The sequence below is a fragment of the Rhipicephalus microplus genome, chromosome 7 (genome assembly GCF_043290135.1).
Source record: "Rhipicephalus microplus isolate Deutch F79 chromosome 7, USDA_Rmic, whole genome shotgun sequence".
NCBI lineage: Eukaryota > Metazoa > Arthropoda > Arachnida > Ixodida > Ixodidae > Rhipicephalus > Rhipicephalus microplus.
Genome location: NC_134706.1, coordinates 38,643,316 through 38,665,504, shown reverse-complemented (window position 1 = coordinate 38,665,504; position 22,189 = coordinate 38,643,316). Strand labels below are relative to the sequence as shown.

The 22,189-nt window shown below is 45.7% G+C and overlaps 1 protein-coding gene across 1 annotated transcript in view; it reads left to right on the top strand.

Annotated features, from left to right (window-relative positions):
* The window catches only part of Npl4 (nuclear protein localization 4), a 38,732-nt gene extending 18,234 nt beyond the window's left edge, over positions 1-20,498 (top strand). Inside the window, exons 10-13 of the mRNA XM_037431491.2 lie at positions 1,160-1,320; positions 2,125-2,433; positions 8,099-8,204; positions 19,846-20,498. Coding sequence (XP_037287388.2) covers positions 1,160-1,320; positions 2,125-2,433; positions 8,099-8,204; positions 19,846-19,964 — 695 coding nt within the window. The 3' untranslated portion in view covers positions 19,965-20,498. The remainder of the gene's footprint in view (positions 1-1,159; positions 1,321-2,124; positions 2,434-8,098; positions 8,205-19,845) is intronic.
* The last annotated feature ends 1,691 nt before the right edge of the window (positions 20,499-22,189 follow it).

Here is a 22,189-nt window from a genome sequence, read left to right as displayed (position 1 = left end):
GAGCGCTTCCTCAATCCTCTCCGCTGGCTGTGTGAGAAGGACGGCTCTCTCGGCCGCGCATAGCGTAGCTGTTAGGTCGGTGCGGGATTTTTGAAAGCCGCGCTGAACGAGCGTCAAACTCCGCATAAAACGATATACTTAACACACAAAGCTCTTTCTTTTTTTTGATAGACTATTTGTTAGACTAATCTAGTTTGTTGTATTCATTTACCGATCCATTTTACTTCGTTACAATGATGTCTAAAATGCATGGTTCTCAATGGAGCTTTCAAGAGAAATTTCATTTACTTTGTTATATCCATTATTTCGTTATATCCCGCTACGTTATAACGAGGTTTGACTGTATAAAAAGCGGGAAAAAAGGGAGCACGTCATAAATGAAAAGAAGGAACGAAAGAGGAAGAATAGCAAGAAAACAGATAAAGAATAGAAATAAAGAGAAGAAGAAAATACTGGTAAGAAGAAAAGAAGGAAAGAGGGGAGGAAAGAAGGGAGAACCGAAGAGGAACAAACGAAGGCTGCCCAGCACTGCACTTTCTGCAGGCTTTGCACTGCTAGTGCAAAGCTGCCTTAATTTGTGCCTTTTCTCCGTGTGTGAAGTTATATTTGGTAAAAACGAGCTGCCTTAATTTCTGTTTTTTCTCCATGCGTAAAGTTGCATTTATTAAAAATTAAGATTATATTTCATTTGATGGCAGATGATTCGTTATATCTGTGCACCTTATATCGAGGTATCAGTGTACATTTAGGAAACCTTGATCTCATTCCTGTTTAGCTCTTGGATAGCTTTCAATCCTTGAAATGGCGCTGAGATTATGAATTCCTTGTGAATGCAACAAGGTATGATGCTGCCTTTCAAAGCAGTTTTAAAGCGCGAGAAGTATCAAGTCCTCTCCCACTTGATGTATACAGTGAAACCTCATCTACAGCGAAGTCGCATCTGACACGGAAACGGCTTTGTTAAGTTCAAGGTTTTATTATAAGTGAAGTTACCTATCTCTATAATAATGACATGACTATTCTCTGTTTGCTTCGTTATAATCGTTAACTCGCTAAGTTTGTGTTCGTTGTATCGAAGTCTGACTGCAGAAAACAGGTTCTCCAACACAGAGCGGTGCTCTTTTTCCTTATGTTAGTGTTCGTTGCTGCATATGCACAGGTGACTCTGAGAATCGGGTCCACATGGAGGGCTACCAGGTGTCCAACCAGTGCATGGCGTTGGTGCGGGACAACTGCCTGGTGCCCACGCGTGACGCCCCCGAGCTCGGCTACGTCCGAGAGTCCTCCAACACCCAGTACGTGCCCGACGTCTTCTACAAGGTGCGTGTGAGTGGGTGCGCGTGCTGCATTGTGTCAGCACAGCGGTGTGCAAGCAAATGGCGCACCTGAAATTTCTATTTTTTCAGTTTTTCTTTTTTAAAGGGGCACCTGAGTTAATCAGTTTACATTGATAATTTGTGCTTTATCACTAATGTAATTTTTTTTGTGAGTTTTATTATTAGAGGAGATAGTTTAGGTCAAAGTATTATTGTCTAATATTTTGTCAACATCTGATGCCATGCATAAAAGCATAACATCAGGGACTTCCATGTGTACTGTTCTTATTTTGGTGACATTGGCTCAATGAAATTTTATGCAGCTTGGTATCGGATGTCTTTGGCCCCTTCAAAGAACATTGTACTTCATCTTTACTGATTAACAACTGCATAGGGCCTAGTAGACAGTATCGAAATCTGTCGCACCTTGGTGTTTGGTACGGGAACTTGGTGCCATCACGGCCCGCTTTTTTTTCTCTTTTCGCATTACTCGTGGCAGCCATAAAGACTTTTGAATTGTGTGAGAGTACTATACTAATCAATGTATCAATTTGCACAATGGACAAACTCGTCATGGCGGCTGCGTGGACTGTTTCCGTTTGTGGGCATGACTGATAAGCAATGGCACATGATAACCAACGTCATGGAGGATTCTCTATTTACGCCGCACTTAGTATCCTGGAGTTTGAAACTCGACAATGTTCTCTCTGCTTTCCTTGGTCTAATTGTCTGTTAAGCTCACTCAGTTGTGCCCAGCAAAGAAACAAACCCTTTAAAAAAACTCCCCTCCTTGCGTCCTTTGTTGCAGTACACAGACTCATACGGCAACGAGGTGACCCAGATGGCACGGCCGCTTCCCATCGAGTACCTGCTGGTGGACGTGCCCGTGTCAACGCCCAAGGACCCCAAGGAGCCGACCTTCTACGCTGCACCGGGCAAGCGGCACTTCCCTGTCGAAAATCGTCTCCTCGAGGGTCACATCCAGGATCTGGGCACCGTGGCCAGGCACCTGTCTCAGTTCACCGCCAACAATGCCGGCAGCGAAAACGTCCTCGAGGCCTTCTCAGACTTCCACCTGCTCCTCTATCTCGCCTCGCAGGACATTGTACCACTGAGGGTATGGAGCTGAGAACACAGCGTTTCTTTGTTTATTGAAGTCATGGCTTTTAATGGTGAATATAAACGATAGGCTGAATTGCTCTCTTGGCTAGCTTTCTCATTTTCGCGTGGTCCTCCACTTCTGGTTTGGCAAGTCCATATCTGGGTGCCCCGCCGCGGTGGTCTAGTGGCTAAGGTACTCGGCTGCTGACCCGCAGGTCACGGGTTCGATTTCCGGCTGCGGTGGCTGCATTTCCGATGGAGGGGGAAATGTTGCAGGCCCGTGTACTCAGATTTGGGTGCACGTTAAAGAACCCCAGGTGGTCAAAATTTCCGGAGCCCTCCACTACGGCGTCTCTCATAATCAAATGGTGGTTTTGGGACGTTAAACCCCACAAATCAATCAAGTCCATAGCTGGGCTGCAGGCCACGAGGGCTAACGATCCTGAAAACATTTTCATGAACCGTCCATCCCCATCCTTGGCAGTGGGCCATGCACCTGGACTGGTGGGGTGTCAACAAGACAGGTTTTTTACAGGGAAAGCTGTTATGAGATCACAAGAGTCTCTTTGGCATTGTAGTTGTCTGCCGCTGTAGTTGGCAGCGGCAGACATGTTGCAGTATGCTATTATACTATGGCCAGTATCAGTGAGTAGTGGCATTGGGATCAAATGTGCCAGTGTTGTGCTCCACAGTCTGCTAAATTTTCTAGTGAGCTAGTCTCATGCAGAGGATTTACGAGGTAAAATATCAGTCACATTTCATCGCGCATACACAAGATCTCAACATGCGACGACGTAACTTCTTTCCTCGTTTCTGTTCCCTGTCCCCACCTTTTATAGCTTCGATCACACTCATCGGAACAAGAGCAGCGCGAAAGCACTCAAAGCATGCAACAAACACTTGTAACTTTGCTCGTTCTTGACAGCTGTGAGGAATTTCCGCAGCAGTAGATAAGCGAAGTAAAAACTTTGCTCCAAACTTTGCTCGGCCCATCGTTAGTGACAGAACAACAATCAGCGTCCCGTGAACACGGCGAAAGATCGTCTCATGAAGACAGTGAAAGATTGAAGAGCATGCGTGAGAACCAAGTGGAATGATGGCCTACGAGAAAACAATGCACGCCAAGAGAACACCAGTGCTTTCAAGGCCGGCCCCGGAGCAGACGGCGAGCCGGTGGAACAGATGCGCCATCGTGCGCAGCAGTCAATAAGGGCTGCCTGATCACCCACTCTCTCGAAAGGCGCGCGCTTTTTCCATTTGCGGCTTCGCATTCGGACCGCGGGAGACTTCAAAACTTCGAGAGCCCCCCAATCGTAAGCGATTCCCTTGCGACCACGCTGCTGCTGTTGCCCCATGTGGCGACGAATAAGAAGAGTGAGAATTCATGAGCAAAACAAGACTAAGATGGTGGCGCTGGGCCGTGTGGTTCGGAAATGCCGCTTGTGGGGTCTCGGTGAGGCGAACGAGCGCCTCGCCACGCCACGCTCTTGGAGTGAACGGACACAGTAGACGTGGTCGGTACAAAGCACACAACATACATACATTTATTAACTAATTTAGACGACGATATCGTCCGCCGAATGATACATCAATTTTAATTAACATGCTACCATACAAACAACATACGCAGTGACACACTAAACACACAATAACATGATAAACACACACTAACACACCTAGCACATACCCAAGGCGGAGTCGCCAACGCTTGACTTACCACGTGGGACCCCGGCGCGAAGCCCGCGGCGCCGAGCACCGGGGACCCACGCCACAGACAACCGTTCGCGGCAGCCGCCACGCGCAGAAGAGGCTCGCTCAACTCTCGGCCACCACCAAGGCCCGCCTTCCGCCAGGGGCCACCGCCGGCGCTACCACTCTACCAACAGTGGTACTCAAAGCAAACACAACGCCATCTATCGCCCGGCGGTGGTCACCATCGAAATAAAGCCTTGGGGCGAGATACGTGCGCCACGCGGCGCAGACAACTTTACAGGGGGGGTGTCAGCATCCCCACACGCTTCAGTTATGACCTAAAATTCGTTTTTCATTTTGTTGCACATCCAACTTTGCCTTTCTCCAATTCTTGTATGCCCACCCCTCATGTAATGTCCCTTCTGTTAGGGACCCTTGAGGAAAATAAATAAATAAATAAATTGGAAATGCGTAAAGTTGGGGTATTTCCAGCGCTCGCTGGCCACTTGCCGGCTGCCGCGGCATGGTATATAAATTGACGTACTTTCGCGATGAATTAAACATTGATAGTTACAGAGCAGATAGTTTATACATACTACCCAAATATGGGGTTTTCAAAAAATCGACTTTTTCGCGATTTTTCGGTTTCTAAAGGGCACGTCCCCCCTTAAACCTGCCTATAATGAACTTCCATATAATAAATTCCGCGATGTTACGAAGCTTTTTATTCCCTGCTGTTACTTCATAGAAACACATGTATTTGTCACTTCTCTGTGACAAAGTGACAGTGGGAAACAACCTTGATATAACGAATATTCGCCCCAGACAGTCTAGGAATATTGCCCCGGATTTTGTCATTTCGGCACGAGCATGTACTGTCACAGTTGTCCCGCCGATGACGCATCGCGAAGCAGCGCATTCATAGCCCCGGTGCTAGGCGGGCAAGCAGGCCTGCGCCCCTCGAGCTGGCGTTGTTGCCGTTCTTGTTGTTGTGAGCGCACTTTCTAATGCACCCTTTCCTTCCTGCAAACTAAAAACAGCAAAAATTTAAAAATTACTTTTGTGTTGGTAGTGTTACAGTTTTATACATAATATATATGTATATTTTTATATTTAGCGTCACATATGTGGAGCTGGGTAGCATTTGGAGAGCGCTTTACTAAATAGTTTTCCGTGGTTTATGTTCGTGCCCTCTTCTTTCTCGACGCTGTGCTTGCTCGTATGGTGTCACTGCACATGCATGCAGTGGCTTCCAACAACATTCAGCTTTGATTTTTCTTATTTTATTTTGGGCAACCGTGTCGTCACTACCAAGGATGTCAGTTTAGGCACTGATGGAAACTCTAATGCCACAATGACGAATCTTGAGAGGTCGACTGGTCGTGCGCTTCCATCTTGCGCTGCTCTGCGAGTTCGCGGGACCGTAGCCTTCACGATTACCCAATTAGCTCGGGCAACAACAAGAGGACGCGTTGAATGGAAAGCAATGGCAACAAATTGTAATGTCATACAAGTAAGGCTGGCAGCCAACTCTTGTGGATCTGGCAGCCAACTCTTGTGGAACTACTACAAAATGTTAGTGTGAGCTAGTACAACCGGTCCTGGGAGAAGTGCTCTTTTCACACAGTCTCTTCACATTGAAAGTGTACTTATGTTCGCCCACCGTAGTTACTCGAAAATAGGCCGGGCTCGAATATAGGTCGACCCATACTTATAGTGTTCTACAAGAGGGGAAAAAATATTTTAATATATGTCGACCAATGCTTTTTTTTATAGTTTAGAAACAGAAAAATTGAAACATAGCACATCTTTATTTACATAAATGAGCGCCCTAATCGCTGCTGGGGGTTGTTATCGGTTCCGATGTGCAAGATGAGGATGTCATCAGATTTTTGACGTCCCAAATGACGTCGCCCTTGCTGCCACCGCTGCCGATTGCTGGGCCGCAAAAGGCACAACCCCGACATTTGCACGCAAACAGGTGGTCCCGCTGCTTTCGCCAGCCTACACAGAACTCGCCCTGCACTGCACAATTGCTCGAGTCCTCGGTAAAAAGTATTACTTGGCACTTGAAGTCACCTGTGCAGCTCTGCCGACGTGACATCATCGCAACCGCGCACAACCAAACAGTGGTGGTGGTTAGAAGAAGAAGAAGGCACCTGATTTCTGCAGCCCGGTAGGAAGCACGGCTCAGCGCCAAAAGCAAATGCAGACCGTCACCCCATCAGGCTGATCATACAATGATCAAAGTGCGAGGCGGTGGCGGCGAGGCCGCAGGCTACCGCCAATGCGGCTGCGCGCCGGAAGGCAGTACCGGAAGCATGGCTAGCAGGTTGGGGACTTCACGGCCAATACCTAGGCATATCGTGAGTTTCATCGCAAACACAGCAGAGCGGTTGCTATTTGCAGGGGCGGTACGCGGCTATTGCATACATAACTTTTTCCGCAATCAGTAAGGTAGTTGAAAAAGAGGAGCGGGGTCTTTATTTCAGACTTTATGGTATATAACATGCGTATGGAGCAGGAACCGCTTGAAGAACAGCAGGCGCGGCAGTTGAACGCGATCAGCTCGGCGCTTTTGGTTGGTTTACTCATGAATATAGGTCTATATTCTTTGGTCACAATTATAGGTTGATAGCTGGTTATGAACAACATTTTCAAAAAAAAAAAAGAAGAAGAAGAAGTCGACCTATATTGGAATAAATACGGTAGATAGCACATCTGCCAGCGATCGTGACCATGCCCTTAAAATTCAGTTCACTGCTGCTACTTGAGCGCCCCCCCCTCCCCCTTTTCCGTGTTTTCTCATGTTCATTCAAAACCGGTAGTTTCTTTTCTGTTTGAGCATTTAACGGCAGTTCTAACATACAGGAGTGGTGTTATCGTATGTGCTCCTTTGATCTCTGCTTCAGCAGCGCTCACTCGGGCGATTTTATTCTCTCGTAAAACTTGGGTTGTGTGGGGCATGTTATCAATTTGGACTTGTTACGGAACATGGCGGCGAAGGAAAAAAACCTACTGAGAGTGTCCATATGATTGCTATTGCAATAATAACGTAGTTTTTTTACTGCTCAATAAGTGTTTTGAGTGAGCCCTGTCTTTGGTTCCCCTTTTGTTTTTTAAACTGTGCATTTATTTTTCGAATTTTCGTGCTGAACCTGCAATAACAAAACCATCTTTTTTACAAATTTTTCAGTTTCGTTGTATCCAGGTTTAGCTGTATTACTACAATAGACCGATGATTGCCTCGGAAAGACACACGGGTCAATAGCAGAGGGCACAGGGATCGCGGCAACCATAGCACTCTTATTATTGGGCTAATATTTTTTGCTTTATACTGCACTAAACTCTATTGTCGTGAATATGGCCATGCAGCAATCATGCCTGTCAAATTGAAAAAAAAAAAAATTCATCATATCTGCTTCTCAAGTTGCGTGTTTTGTAGATCTAGCTTTCTGCAGAAAAAACAGTTGATTCATCTCGCTGTGATAGCGGCTAACAGATTGTCATAAGTGTATTTATTTGTTGGCACGATGACTATTTCGAGAAAATTGAGAAAATTTAAACAGATGTCATATTTAATTGTGAAGAACCACAAACATTTGTACATACGCTGTCACAAAGCGATAGTTGGTCAAGCCCTTGCAATGTAAGCGTGACATCATTGACTGTGCGTCATTTTAGCAGCAGTTAAACCGAAAAACGACTTGTCCTACGTATTTTAAGTAGATATTATTTGGTGAAGGATGAGATAGGAAGCTTGGAGGATCAGGATAGTAGCATGTAGGGGCCATTTCCAAAAATGCTTTTTTTTTTTTTTTTTCAAATAATTATTTCCACGATATTCTTTGTCCAAGCATCCACGCTTCCTTTAAACTTTTTTTTTTTGCAGGTTTTTTAGACTCTGAATGGTCTTGTAATCTAGCTTGATCTCACACGTTCTTTGAATAAGATTACAAATTCCCTTTGTGTGTGTGCTATGTTGCCAGGAGACTATGGCTCCCCTATTAGATGCCATTCGCACGAAGAACCGGGACAAGGCCCGACAGTGGACGACAAACGACCACTGGCAAACGTTCGAGCAGATCTTACAAGGTACGGTTGCGTCTTTCTGGAACCAGTGACAAACTGCGCTTTGTTGTGTTGCAGTACACTGTCGGTGCAACGGGTCAATGATTCTCCAAAGAAAAAAAGAGGGTCCATTTTATTGAAAGTTGGTAATATATGAAAGCGTGGTTGCATTGCGGTGGAAACCCTGGTGGTGTTTTAAGGGGGCAGACTGTTCTTTGGGTCCAAAAAGTGACAAAAAAATTCATTTTTTAAGGTTGACATATGTGGTTTCTGAAAGTATTTTTCTATCTCTCTGCAAATTTTCACACACCAGGAAGTGGTAATTTTTCTGTAATGTCATTGTAATTGTCCAGATTCTTGGTGCTGTTAACATGCAGACATGCAAAAAAACGGGGAACCCACTTCGAGGCTTCTTTATAATCGGCTGGCATCTGTGTTAGAAGCTCTGCTACGAATTTATGAGCACCTTTATGAGGATTGAAAAACAAGCACACCATGATTGTTGCTGTTTGAGGAAGCTGTGTGTTTTCAATTTTTTTTTTCATTTTTCTCAGAAAAGTACATTTGCGACTGTTCAATTTTGAGGCCACAATATCTCTGCAGCTAGGGCAGGTACAATAATAATTCTTTTTGCAATGGAAACCTGTATGTGTGTAGAATGCAAGTATGGGAGCAGAATTTAGAGCACAAGCCTTTTTAATTAATTACTCATCAAAATTGTAATACAATTCCAACTACTTTTGCAAATGGATAGTTCATTTTGCTGTAAGGTAACCAAGAAAGGCCTAAAAACAAAAAGTCTTGCATACTTTCACTCTGTAGTCATCAGTCTATGTTAGCATATCTTAAATATCACTTTTATTTTGGCACTTTTTTTTCTATGGCAGCCTTAAACAATAGGGGGTGAACTTAAGTTATCTCAGGAACAAGATCAGTTACAGGAAAACTAATTAATTATTTGAAATCAGCAGAAAAAACTGCATAACCCTGTGCAGTTTGATCAAGTTCACTGAAGAAATAAACAAAAAATGTGTAAGACCAGTCTGCCCCCTTAAAGAAAACTGGGATAATTTTTTTCAATTGGTAGCGTAATAACCCAGTCTTTTTCAGTATAAGAGATGGCTTTTCAGATACTGTACAACCGTGTTAACCTTTTGTAGGTTCTTCTATATTTTTTACACAGTGATATAAAAACCAGTTGTGCATTCAAACTTCATCATAAATAAGTTGCACCTTGCAAGAAAATAAGTTTGTTATACCCAAAAATTTGTTATAAAGGTTTATTCCTTACCCTACATCAACTATTTATTCTTTATTTACTTTATTATAATCGACATTTTATTATATACAAGTTATTTGTGTTGAGGTTTGAGTGTAGTACATATGGATATAAACTACAAAGAAATAGTGTCTAACAAGTTTCATTGAAGCCAAGCCAATAGTCTACTGAAGAAGAGTCGCACATATATGCCCCACTGTCTCATGAAAGCGCCATCTCGGGATTACATCAGCAGGTATCTTGGGATGAAACGGCCAAAGCAGGTGGCCCAGAGTATCACTTCTCAAGTTATGATCCGGAAGGCTGTGTGAACTTCATTTAAGCGGGAGAACACTGCCTGAAGTTGCACCTCTTATGAGCCTTCAATGAAGTGTGGTCTGTTTCTGTAAAGCTTACTTCACCGCATGCATTAGAAACTCTTTTTTTCGCTCTCCTTGCTTTTGTTGTCCAAATTGTCTAGCAGAGATGTTGTCGCTGAACATGTGCCTACTTTTCAAGAGGTGTGTCATATTGAGAAAAATATTTCCACACGTCAATATACACAATAGCATTGAGGGATGAGTGTGACAGTTTTGCTGGGAATTGCTGTGATGCATTTATCGGTCAAGCTATTTATGCAAGTTTAGGAAAACACGGCATCACTGGAAGTTAAAATCACCGCTGTCGAAAACCAGAAAAAGAGAACATTACCGTAATTACTCCAATCTAGCACGCACTTTTTTTTCGGTTAAGCGAGTTCATAAATCACATGCGTGTTAGAATAGAGTACGAAAAAAAAAAATGCATACGGTCATTCTATCGCCATCGGCATTTTCAAAATGGCCGCCCCCTACGTGCGTCGGCATGGCGCGTCGGCCATTTCTGCCTATGTGTTTCCCATGTGCGGCACTTCGTACGTGTGCTGAGCAGTTCGTCATCTTGTAGTGCATTAGCATCGACGGCACGGAAGGGTTGACTCCAAAAACTCGACGAGTGCACCACGATGTGGCTTTTAAAAGGAAAGTCATCGCGTGTGCCGAAAGGGACGGAAATCAGGTCGCATCACGGTCGTTCGGAGTTCCCGAAACATGCGTGCGGGACTGGCGGAAACAAAAGCAGAATATTGTCGACAGCAAAGATTCACGCAAAGGCTTCAGTGGACCACAGCAGGGTCGGTTTCCGCAAATTGAAGAGCTGCTCGGCGAGTGTGTGATTGAGCAGTGAGCGGCCAGTGACGACAGAATTGCTCCAAGTGCAGGCTATGCAGTTAGCCTTAGAAAAACGGCTAATGCGGAGCCAGTTTAAAGCAAGAAGGTGCTGGCTAACTAACTTTATGAAGAGGAAAGGCTTTTCCCTCCGAAGGCGAACGGGCATATGCAAAAAGTTACCGGAGGAGTACGAAGAAAAGCTTCGCAGTTTTCAGAGGTTCGTCCTAAACTTGCGGCACAACAACGGCTACCTGCTTGGGCAAATCGGGAATGCCGATCAGACGCCTCTTTACTTCGACATGCCTGGCACTACAACCGTCGAGAAGAAGGGGGCGAAGCAAGTTCGCGTGGTGACATCGGGCCGCGGTAAAACTTGAGTGACGGCAATGCTTGGTTGCACGTCAGATAGGCACAAGCTTCTTCCGTACCTTATATTTCAACTGAAGACGCTCCCGAAAGGAGTCGTTTTCCGGAGTGGTGTGATTGTGCGGGCCAACGAGAAAAATGGATGCACGTTGCAATCGATGTCTTACTTTTTTTTTTTTTCGTTGTGGAAACCGGGTGCGCGTTACAATCGAGGGCGTGGTAGAATCGAGTAAATACGGTATAGTGCATCTAGTTTTGTAGGTTCTATGTATGTAAAGAAGAGGAAAATTCAGAAGTTATCATAAATAAAATTGACTGAAATTCAACACCATCGCAGCACTACACTCGCCCTTCGAAAGCGTGGTAAAAAAATTTTCCTCGAGAATACAAAGAATTGGGTGAGATATGAGTGACTTAATGTAGTGCTAATTGCAGTGGGTGATGAGGGTGAAAAGTTTCTCTGCAAACGGAAAAGTAGGATGTATGTGTCTAGCTCACGCACGAATGGTTTAATACTTGCTGGGTATGCAGCATAACAGCGCACTTAACAGTAGTACACATTAACTAACCATCGAGTTTAAATTTGCATCTTCTGGCATGTGTCTACACTACACAGATAAATTTTCTTGGCAGTGAAGTAAAGGCTACGGGGCCGGAGCTACTGCACACTTACTGCGCTGCAAAGTAGTGCGATGCAGTGTGCATTTTTAATTTTGTTTTGGTTCATGAACGTCTCTCCTGTGATGGCTGTTCGATTATTCGAGCTGCCGCTCTTGAATAATGACACCATTTGCTTCGTCTGCTCAAACAGCAATTCGTTAGCGAAATTAGTCTGAAGATTCTTTGGCAATACGTCTGAAAAGCTGGAGGGTGACGAGTACTCACCTGAAGACAGACACCATTTAGACTGTGAGGTGCTCATGAAAGGTGCAATGTTTTTGCACGTGCAAAAATGCAAAATGACATTACATAAAGCAAAATTAACATATCTCCTTGGTGCATGCAGTGTCTACTTCTTTACAGCTTCTCATAAAAAGTGAGGCAAGGTTTTTTTTTATTCTCACATAGAAAATGCAGACGTACTTGTGGGACTATATTCTTCAGCGGTAGCACACGTGTAGTTTGGGTCTGTAGCCTTTTCTTCATTGCCGAAAAAAAGTTGTTATCAAGTATGGTACCTGCAACGAAATGGAAACAGTGCCTTAGTAATGTTTTCTAAAGTATCCACCGCAAGGCCTTTTTGTTTGTTTTTGTCAAAGCACAAAGATTCTGGCTGTCTCTCATGACTGTCCAATCGTCATGGTGGCGATGAATAGGGGAAGTGCCACAGAGAGGAGAAATTGGACATAATTAGTGCTATTGAAAGTGGCACAAAAAAATCGGCGCTGGCACGCGAAAAGGACCTGCCGTTAACCACAGTGTGTGGAATTTGGAATTCCAGAGAGAAGTTGCTCGGCAGTGCTGCTGCAACTGCGAAAAGGTGCCGGCTACGCGGTTCGGCATTTTCGGATGCAGAGGAGGCACTGGTGAAGTGGCTAAAAGCTGCACGGTCAAAAAATCTGCCTATCAGCGGACCCCTGCTCGTGGAGAAGGCCCTGGTTTTTGCCTCTCAGCTCAACCATGACAACTTCCGAGGCACGGCATTATCACGAGGACTGTTTCGGGAGAAGGTGCTGCTGCTGACGTGGATGGCGCGGAGCAGTGGCAAAATGGTCAGCTGAAGAACATTGGAAGACTACGCACCTGATGACATCTTTAATATGGATGAATCGGCGCTATTCTTTAAGCTGCTACCAGACAAAACGCTTGCGTTCAAAGGCGAGAGGTGCACCGGCGGCAAAGCATGCAAAAGACAGAATATCAGTGGCGTTTTGCGTAAACATGACTGGAAGCGACAAAACTCCGCTCCTCGTGATTGGAAAGTCAGTGAAGCCTAGATGTTTCAAAGACGGCCGGTCGTCATCAGGGGTCATCTATCGCAGCAACACCAAAGCATGGATGGCGGCAAAACTCTTTGAGGAGGACGTGCGCCTCATCGATCGTCGTTTTGCGGCTAAGAACAGAAGAGTTATTATTTTAGACAACGCTTCGGCGCACGTCGCCCTGGACAACCTGACGGCTGTGAAGTTGGCGTTTCTGCCACCAAACACAACAGCGATTGCCCAGCCTTTGGACCAAGGCATCGTTCGAGCTGTAAAACAGCTCTACAAGAAGAATCTGCTGCGCACATTTCTTCTCGCCATTGGATGTGGCAAATTATTCTCCATTGACCTGATTTGCACGATTCACCTGCTCGAATACTAGTGGCGGCAGATTGAAGCAACGACAGTTCAAAAGCGTGCTGGCTTCAGTGTGTGTGCGGGTGACGCAGATGATGCCAGTGACACCATCGTAGACGAAGCTTGCAAAGCTCTGCTAGCTGAAGTGCTGGAGCAGCAGGGCGTTACGGAAGGCATTTCCTTCCCCGACTTCAGAGACGCAGACAGCGATGTGCAGACATCTCCGGACATGTCTCTGGGATGTCCGACGAAGCCATTGTTGCCTCTGTCGAAGTGTCGCCAAATGATAGTGATGAGGACGACATGGAAAGCGACAACACGGGTGATCCAGGTCCGACAGTGGTCGAAGCTGCGCATTGCGTCAGCGTCATGCGGGTATTTGCCGAGAAGAGGGGGCTGGCGGAAAAGCTGGCTCACAGCATAAGTGAGTTTGAGGCCGCTGTCGTTGCTGCTAGGCCGTCGCGTCGTCAAATGAAGATTACAGACTTTGTCACGCGAAGTTAATAAATTACTGCACGTTTTTCGTTCTTTCATCGCCACTCCCTGAAGGTTTATTTTTTTGACAGGTAAGTGAGCGACCTGACGGTATTTCGGTTAAGCAGTACTACCGTTTAGTACGTACTTTTTCTGAGCTCCGGCCAACTACGGTTTAAGGGGGGACGTGGCAAGTAAAACTAATTTTTTTATTAATGTACTGTTTGTGATGAAATTTGGTGTGTGTATGTGGATGATTGTGAGGATTCCAAATATGAAAACCGTTTTCAAATACCTCTTGTACTTTTTGAGTTACAAGCATAATTATACTAATTAATGCTCTTCACACTTAAAGAGATAATTATTGCTAAATGAAATTATTTTTTCATATTATTATGTTCCCAAAGCATCAACTTGTGCAAAGAAGCTATTAGTTGATTTTTCTAGTTCTTGTAACCATAAATAAAATTTCCAAAACATGGATGTTGTTTTGCGCACACATTGCAGTAATTATAAAATGTGTTCTAAAAATTTTAAATGATGAGTAAGAAGAGAGATAAAGCTTTATTGCACTGCTAAAGGCCTCCTGAGCCTAGTGCAAAAAACGGAACGACTCTATCAGTCTTTGTTAGAAAATGACAGATGTTCTAGCGAAGGCACATAGGCGAAAATCAAGAGTTGAGAAAACTGACTTTGAAAGTTCACTCTTGTTTGGAAGTTCACAACATGCCTAAAACACTCAGAATCCTCCTGGGCAGTAATCCTGAGATGCTGTGGCCTTGGCCTCTGTAGAGCGCAACCCAGTTTTGCGCTTCTTTGTCGTGGAACAATGCGCCTTTTGAGCCCTCTTTACCCTTTTGGCATCCTTTTCGGCTGCTCGCCGCAAAGAGCAGTCTCCTGGATTGAAGCCCAGTTGAGCAGTGATCTCTTGCAGCGCACTCTTGCAGCCACCATTGAAACGGCAGACTGCATCTGCAACTGCACTTTCCACACTTCGAAGGGACGCGAACTGGCTCTTGGACTGGAGTGACCAAATGAGGCTGTTCATACTCTCCACAGCGTTCTGGGTTTTTCCCTGCGCACACCTTTCAAGGAGCTCTTTGTTCGAGAGGCGCTTGTAGATTGGCAGCAGTGCCACTTGCACGTGAGGGGGCAGTTTATGTTTGTGAGGCGGCAGCGACTCTCCCTTGGCCAATGCCCGATTGTGCGGGCACCAGGAGTCAGTCCCACTTGGGCACAGGTCGTGGTGTGGATCCTGGTCTGTGGATGTTACATGGTAATAAGTGGCCATGATGGCCCTCTCCATGCCAGGAACATCGTTGGGGTGGCTCTTAATGGCCCAGCCATAATAATTCGTCAACTTCTTTATCAGGCCCTGCGTCAGCCGGCCTTTGCCACCCATGCTCAGTCCTCGGCCTTTGGATTTGTGCTCATCAAGAAGGTTGCGCAAGGAAGTGCCCATTCTTTTTTTCACATGGTTCACACACTCCTGTTTCTTAATCACCATGTAGCCATACACCTTGTCTTGCGTGAGGGCAAGGTACGTACGGCTGTCACCGTCGCAGAGCACATTGATGTATCGAAGCTTGTACTTGGTAAACGATCTTTCAAACATGATTCTAGCTGCTTCTACTTCCATTTGGCCTGCATTAGCATCGGTGTTCTTTTGGCACTGTGGCTTGTGTTTCTCAAGCCACTCCTCATAGTTGTCGTCACCTGGCTTGGGGCCAACAGCACAGCCTTGGCAGTAGTTGGACAGGACACAGTGGTCCAAGACCAAGCCTGTGTACAGCTCGATTACACAGCCCACGCCAATATGACTTCTGTGCCCCCTCGTCATCCACGTGCCGTCGTAAATGACGTCAATGTTGCCTGGCACTCCTCCTAGGTCCTTGTAAATGTCATGCACCTTCTGTGCACTTTCTGCTTCAATGCGGGTGGCAGCTGATGTGGTGGCAGGGTGGCTGTACTTCCTTTGCAGTCTCTGGTAGGACTTGTGGTGCAGTGCTCGATGCGAAATGTCCATCGCAGAAAAAATGTCATTTATGGCAGATTGTTTTCTGCCAACTGACTGCACAGCCCTCAAAGCACGCACGTTTACCTCAAAGGGGTTCGTTTTTTGTTGCCCGGAGCACCTCGGAGACGACCACGCACTGTTCACTATGCCACAATTGTCACAAAAAAGTCCCATCCTCGCCGCGAGTCCAAGGCAGTGCGTAGTCTCGAGGCGTATCGACCCTTCGTCGGACTTGTTGCACTTTACTGACGAAAGCAGACCGTTCAGCATCTTCTTATTTACAATGAAGAATGTGGAGTCCTTACCGCCGTCATTTTCGTCGCAGCCTTCGTTCAGAAGCTCGAGCTTCCGCTTTGAAGCGGACTTCGATGCTACGGCATCCAAAACATCCCGCCTTGTCTGCGCCCGCTGCGCGATTTCTTCACTGCTCGGAATCTGGGCCAAAACTCGCGATAGAATGTTCGACGCGCGCACGCCCGGAGTTGCAACGGCTGCCGACGCGGCGCCACCGCAATCGGGTTCGCGAGAGCGTCCATCACGGTCGACGGCATCCGGCGGTCTGACATACGACGATGTGGCACCTTCCACACTCTCGGCCTCACAACAATCAGCGAAGGGTCTGAGTAGAGGCTCCGTGACGCTTGAAGAGCATGCTCCGTCCGGAACTGCGACTGGGACGGCAGCCGCAGTCGTCTGCCCTTTGTTCCAAGCTTTCCGACGCTTGCCGTACTTGTGGACGCTCCGGAACTTTTTTTGCGACAACATAGCACCGCAGTATGAGCAAGCACTCAGAAGAGACCACCGATGTAAACAAAGCTTGGTAAAAAAAAAGCACGCGAACTATCACAAAAACAGCAAACTGGCAAAAAACGAAGCGCACGCCGGATGATTCTCGACACGGCGGCCGCAGATGCGCTCGCGCTTCCAAGGTTGCCAAGGTGCGCGGCGCAGCTTTGACCAGTAAGAGGTCGCGCCTGCTACCACGTGACCCGCGCAGCCAATTGCCGCTCTTCGTTTTTATTTTTTTACTTGCTCCTCGCGCTTTTATTTTCACTCGGCGAAATACGAGACCGCGACCATCGGGAAGCCGGCTTTCTCCTCTTTCCAAAGCTACCAAAATGGCGGCCCACAGTCAACAACTTAGCGCGTTTGTGCGGCGTGAACAACACCGTTTCAGGGGCTTTTTTTTCGCACTTTTCGGCGACTAGCCTCGGCAAAAACACTATTTGCGGGATTTGTAGCGCACGTTTCGCTGTAATATTTTAGAACAAGGAAGTTGAAGGTCTGAAGATTACGAAAAAAAATAAATCAGAAAATCGCATATTTTGACCAAAATCGGCACTTTACTTGCCGCGCCCCCCCTTAACAAGGTTTCACTGTACATTCAAACATGCAGGTAGCTGATAGAGTTATCTGGGACAAGTCATACTACACCCGCACCTCGATATAACGAGCCCGGATATATCGAAGTATCGGTTATAATGAAGTAAATGAAGAATAGCTATGTCACAGATGCAGTGCTGCAAATGTATGTTTAAAATGAATTTTTTGATATATAGTGAAGTAGTTTAGTGGCAGGTTTGACTTTGTTATAATGAGGTTTGAGTGTCGAACATAGGTTGGTGGCCATCATCTTGCCTTCATTCTTTTCTGCTGCCTATCTGGAAAAGCATCACCGCAGTCACGTAGATCAGGAATCGTTGATCAAGATCTGCACTTGCTAAAGAGACAGATCACATTTTGGGGCACATTGTGGAATCGGTGAGTTGAAGGGGACAGTTAACTTTTCTGAAACAGAATTAATCTAGTTGCATGCACTTATCCGTTAGCAAAGGGCAAGCCACTATAGCAATAAGTAGTCAGCGTGTTCAATCTGTTCTGCGAGACTCTTTATGAGGGATGCTTCGGAACTAGATTTTACGGTATGGTACATTTGAAGCGGGCTCATATCAACGAGTTTTTATTGTAGCAGGAGATACGTTGTGATCCTATGTTTGTGGGTTTCTCCCTCTTTGAAAGATCCTTTAGAGCTTTTATTCATGGTCTCACTTACTCAGAAGCATGGAAATTTTGGCTCGGATTAGCAAAGCTTTTTGTTTTAGTGCGATAGCATTAAAGAGCTCGTTTGGCAGAAATGTAGGTTTTCTTGGTTGTGCGCGAAAAATTCTCATCTAGTGCGTGATGGAAATCGAGAGAGATGCAAATAAAATAAATTATAAAAAAATTCTGGGTGCGAGTGAGAATCGAACCCGGGCCTTTCGCGTGGAAATCTGGTGTTCTGCCTCACAGCTGCACATCTGCACGTGAATACAGTGAAAGTAACTTCCTCAACTTGGAAGTGCAGTAAAAGTAACTTTCACGCTTTACAAACACAGGCATCCTTCATACATGCTTCACAATGCGACATGAAATATTACAGTAATGACGCGTGGTACAGGCGTGCATTGCCATTGGGCGTCAGAACACGTGATTATCATAATGACTTCGTGGTTTAAAGCCGGTCACCCACTACAAAAGGCACACACGTTACTGCGCAAATTCCCTTTAAGGCCACGTAGTGGGTGCACAGCAAGTTCAAAAAGATTTCATGTGCTAGGTGTTTGAAGGATGGGTCAGGATATCGGTATCGCACGTTCAACTCTTACAGGTGGAGCTTTAGGGTCCCCTAATTTTCGCATTACTCATATACTAAACAAGCCCATTAAGAGATGGTTGTTTTTAATTTCTGCAGTGATATTGTATTAAGTAATACAGTAAAAGCTCGTTAATTCGAATTCCACGGGAACGCTGAGCAATTTCGAATTAAACAAAATTCGAAATAATGAAAGTCAGCAAAAATGGGTGGATTTCGGGGGTGGGGGCACGAAAAATATTTATTGGCCAAAAAAGTCGGTGATGACCATCTGCTTCTTTTCTCTGAATGCCACAGCTGCGGCTCCCTGTTCCAGCGCGCGGACGCGGCGCAGGGAATCCTCTTCACCCTCTTCAAAGCTGAAGAAGAGACGCGCCACATTAAGTTCCTCCATCACCGCAGAAGCTGACGGGCGCACGGGCACTTCGTCATTTTCGTCTTCCTCACCTTCTGGCTCTTCAGCATCAGGCTGCGCACCGGCTACTTGAGCGATAATGTCCTCATCAGTCAGGGCACCACACACCGATGCACCGGTGTCAACTTCAACATAATCGGAAACGTACGCCCCGAAGAGTGTCGCGCAATGCCACTGGCATGAGCTCCTCAGCCCCATCCACGTCGACGTCACAACTATCCTGCGCACTTCCAGCTGCAAATCCACTGTGGCGGAAACAGTTTGCGATTGTGGTCGCGGTCACCTGTTCCCATGCGCGCACCAACATGTGCATGGCAGTGAGTGGCGTAATGCCGAAGTCCTTCCTGTCGCCCGCGCACAAAATCATTGGTGAACGAACAACGTGCTTGAGGAACAAAGTGACGCTGCCGGGAGCGGCCTAGGACTGCTAGGACTACTCCGCTGACTCCTCAGCGTCCCGTGGGTCCCGCGTACAAGTGGCGCCAGGCGCTGAGATAGCGGAAGGGCTACGAAAAAAAAATTGCTCCCTGGATTTTGGAGGCCATACTTTGCTCGCCCTTTGCTCGAAGGCCACTTGAAGCTCGAAAAAACTGGTCGTGCCACCTATCGTTCGACCGTAAAAGCTTCCACTAGTGTTTGATGATGATGACGCTCGGCGGCGCGCGCTTCGAATTATCCGTAGAGGCAGCAATTTCTGTTCGAATTAACGAATCGTTTTACACATGGTCTCCTATGCACTGCGGACCGGACTGCCGCGACCATTTCGAATTATCCAAAATTTCGAATTAATGAGGTGTGAATTAACGAGCTTTCACTGTATCCACTTACTCATATCCTACTGTAGCGTGTGTTTGGCACATACTATTTCAGTGCGTCTCTTATCAGGTCGCGAGAGATTCCCAGGAGTCTGCCTCCGCATCCTCTCATTCCTGTTTTTTTTGTGTGTGTGTGTGTATGAGTGCTTACAACATACTCTTTAATGCGTGCACTCTAAGCAAGGACCTACCGCATTGCAGGTACTGGTCCGGAACACAGAGAAGGAGGGGCTTCTGCTGCGTCTTGGACGTGTCAACACTGCACCTACCAGAACACCAAGAGCGGCAACACGTGTGAAATATGCGGCCTGCCAAAATAGAAAAGCGTCGTCGGCTGCATTGCGTTTGCTTGGACTCTCTCGCTCCTTATGAATTCTTCCTCTCGTGCTCAGTTGCTATCGCCCTTTTATTATGTATTTTTTTAATTTCAAATTTTTTCATTTCAGTCTCTCTCTACTTTTGTATGAGAACTGTTTCCGAGAAGCAAGAGGGCCTACTCCGAAAGAAATTCGATACGCGATAATTCGATACGCGACGACATGCAACGCACTCCTTGGGCACAGCGTCATGCAGTGCAACACTTCAGCCGAACAAGGCACGATTATTTATTCAAGCCCCGTTCGAAGATGTATGTTTTTGCCTGTGCCTTTTTTGTATGTCTTTATTTTTCATTTTTTGGTCGTTCGTGCTGAGGCATTAGTAGCTACCGGTGCCTCTCCAGCTCACCCCAGCTGGCACAAACACTTGCTGTGAAAAACACAAAGAACGCAATCATGTTGCAGGAACTGAGCTGATGCGATGTGCGAATTATAAAATAAAGGATGCAAGCAGTGTGCTTGGAACATTTATGGAAAGTTGGTTCGTCATTGTCTGGGCAGATGCACTGGTCCTGTGATGTTGAAAACCAATTCGAATACAGTAGAACCACTCCAATACAGTTTTCATGGGATGAATAAACGTATCTGAGATACGAACAACGTGAATATACAGTTAAAATGGGGTAGGCGGGTTGGGGAAGGCGCTGTGAAATAATTGAACAGAACAGGTGCATTGTAAAACTTGAAGGGACCGACAACTGGTTAGAATGCGTCACTAGATCTTCCTAAATCATAAATAATAGTAACAATTTCACACACGCTTTTCATGAGATGAGTAGTATTTACGCTGATTTCATTGTGTATGTCGCACAGTTTTGCGTAAAGGCCGTGAACCTGAATTATGGGTTTGTTCTCTTTAGTGTACCTATATAGCTGGATGCTTTCACGCCGCCATAATTAGAGCTTAGAATCAGAGTATGTATGTTGTTAACCATTCTCGCTCAATTCTGCACTGTTTATGAGGAAAAAAAAACTTTTTAAACAAGTTGCACGCTGAGAAGCGTTACTGCCTTTGCGGCAACTAATCGAACATGTCGAGCCGCAATACATGCGTCTGGAATGTACGCACGCACAGTGAACTGCTGCATATAAACATTAAACACTCTTGCACTCACCCTCCACTGTTTGCACCGTGTGCTGTGTGTGTACAACCTCATAATTTCTGCAGATCGAAAATTTTTTATTTTAAATGCTTGACAGCACTTTCCATGATACCATTCTGTGATTAGACACTCAGATTTTTATTGTGATAAAAGAAAATAGGTACTATAAAAATTGGTTGCTGCTACTTTTAAAAAATTTCTTCGTGAATGCGTGGCATTTCTCTCCTGCCTCTGCCAGAACGTCCTTTTACAGTGAAAGCTGTAATAAGATCGTAACACGGGTGCCATAGTTGTCTGCCACTGCCACCGGTTTCAGTAACTGCTATCACACAGTAGGAAAAAAGGAAGTAGGGAAAAAGGTATTCAGGATAGAACGGAGTTCGAACCCCAGTTTTTTTTTTGTGGCTGTCCAGTGTTCGAATGCAGAATCATGCCAGTGCTCTAAGCTTTTTTGCAAAAGACCATATACAAGCTTCCTGTCGGGAAAGAGCCACATTAACATACATAATGTGGTGTGGTAGTTGACTAAAAATACAACCAGGCGTCACAGAATACGAATTGTGTAATCGGGCATCACCCAGTATCTATAAAATGTGTAACAGGTGGGTCGAATACTGCTAACCCATTGCAAAGGGCTCAGCCATAATTAATTGTCATCTGTCACCGAATCAATTGATTCGCGTTTAAAGTCCGTCGCGATCGAAAACTACTTGAGATTTGTCATCATGTTTTGGGTATTTTGATAATGGAACTTAGCAGCGTGGCGGTTTGGGCTAGTTGGTATGACATTACGATTGTTATAGCGTGAGAACAGAAAGACGACAAAGGGACTAGAGAATGGGAGCGCTTTTTGTCTTCTCTTGTCTCTTTGTCATCATTTTGTTCTCGCGCTATAACAATCGTCAATTAATGGAGTTGCAAGTATCTTGCAAGCGTGCTTGATTTAGTAGCCCACGAGATTTTGCACAGAGTTCTAGAATGGCGTTCTTCTAGCTTTTGCTGTGACTGTGCTACGCTTTCTGTGCAGGCCTAGCATTCTCTTTAGCATTTGAACAGCTTTGTGAC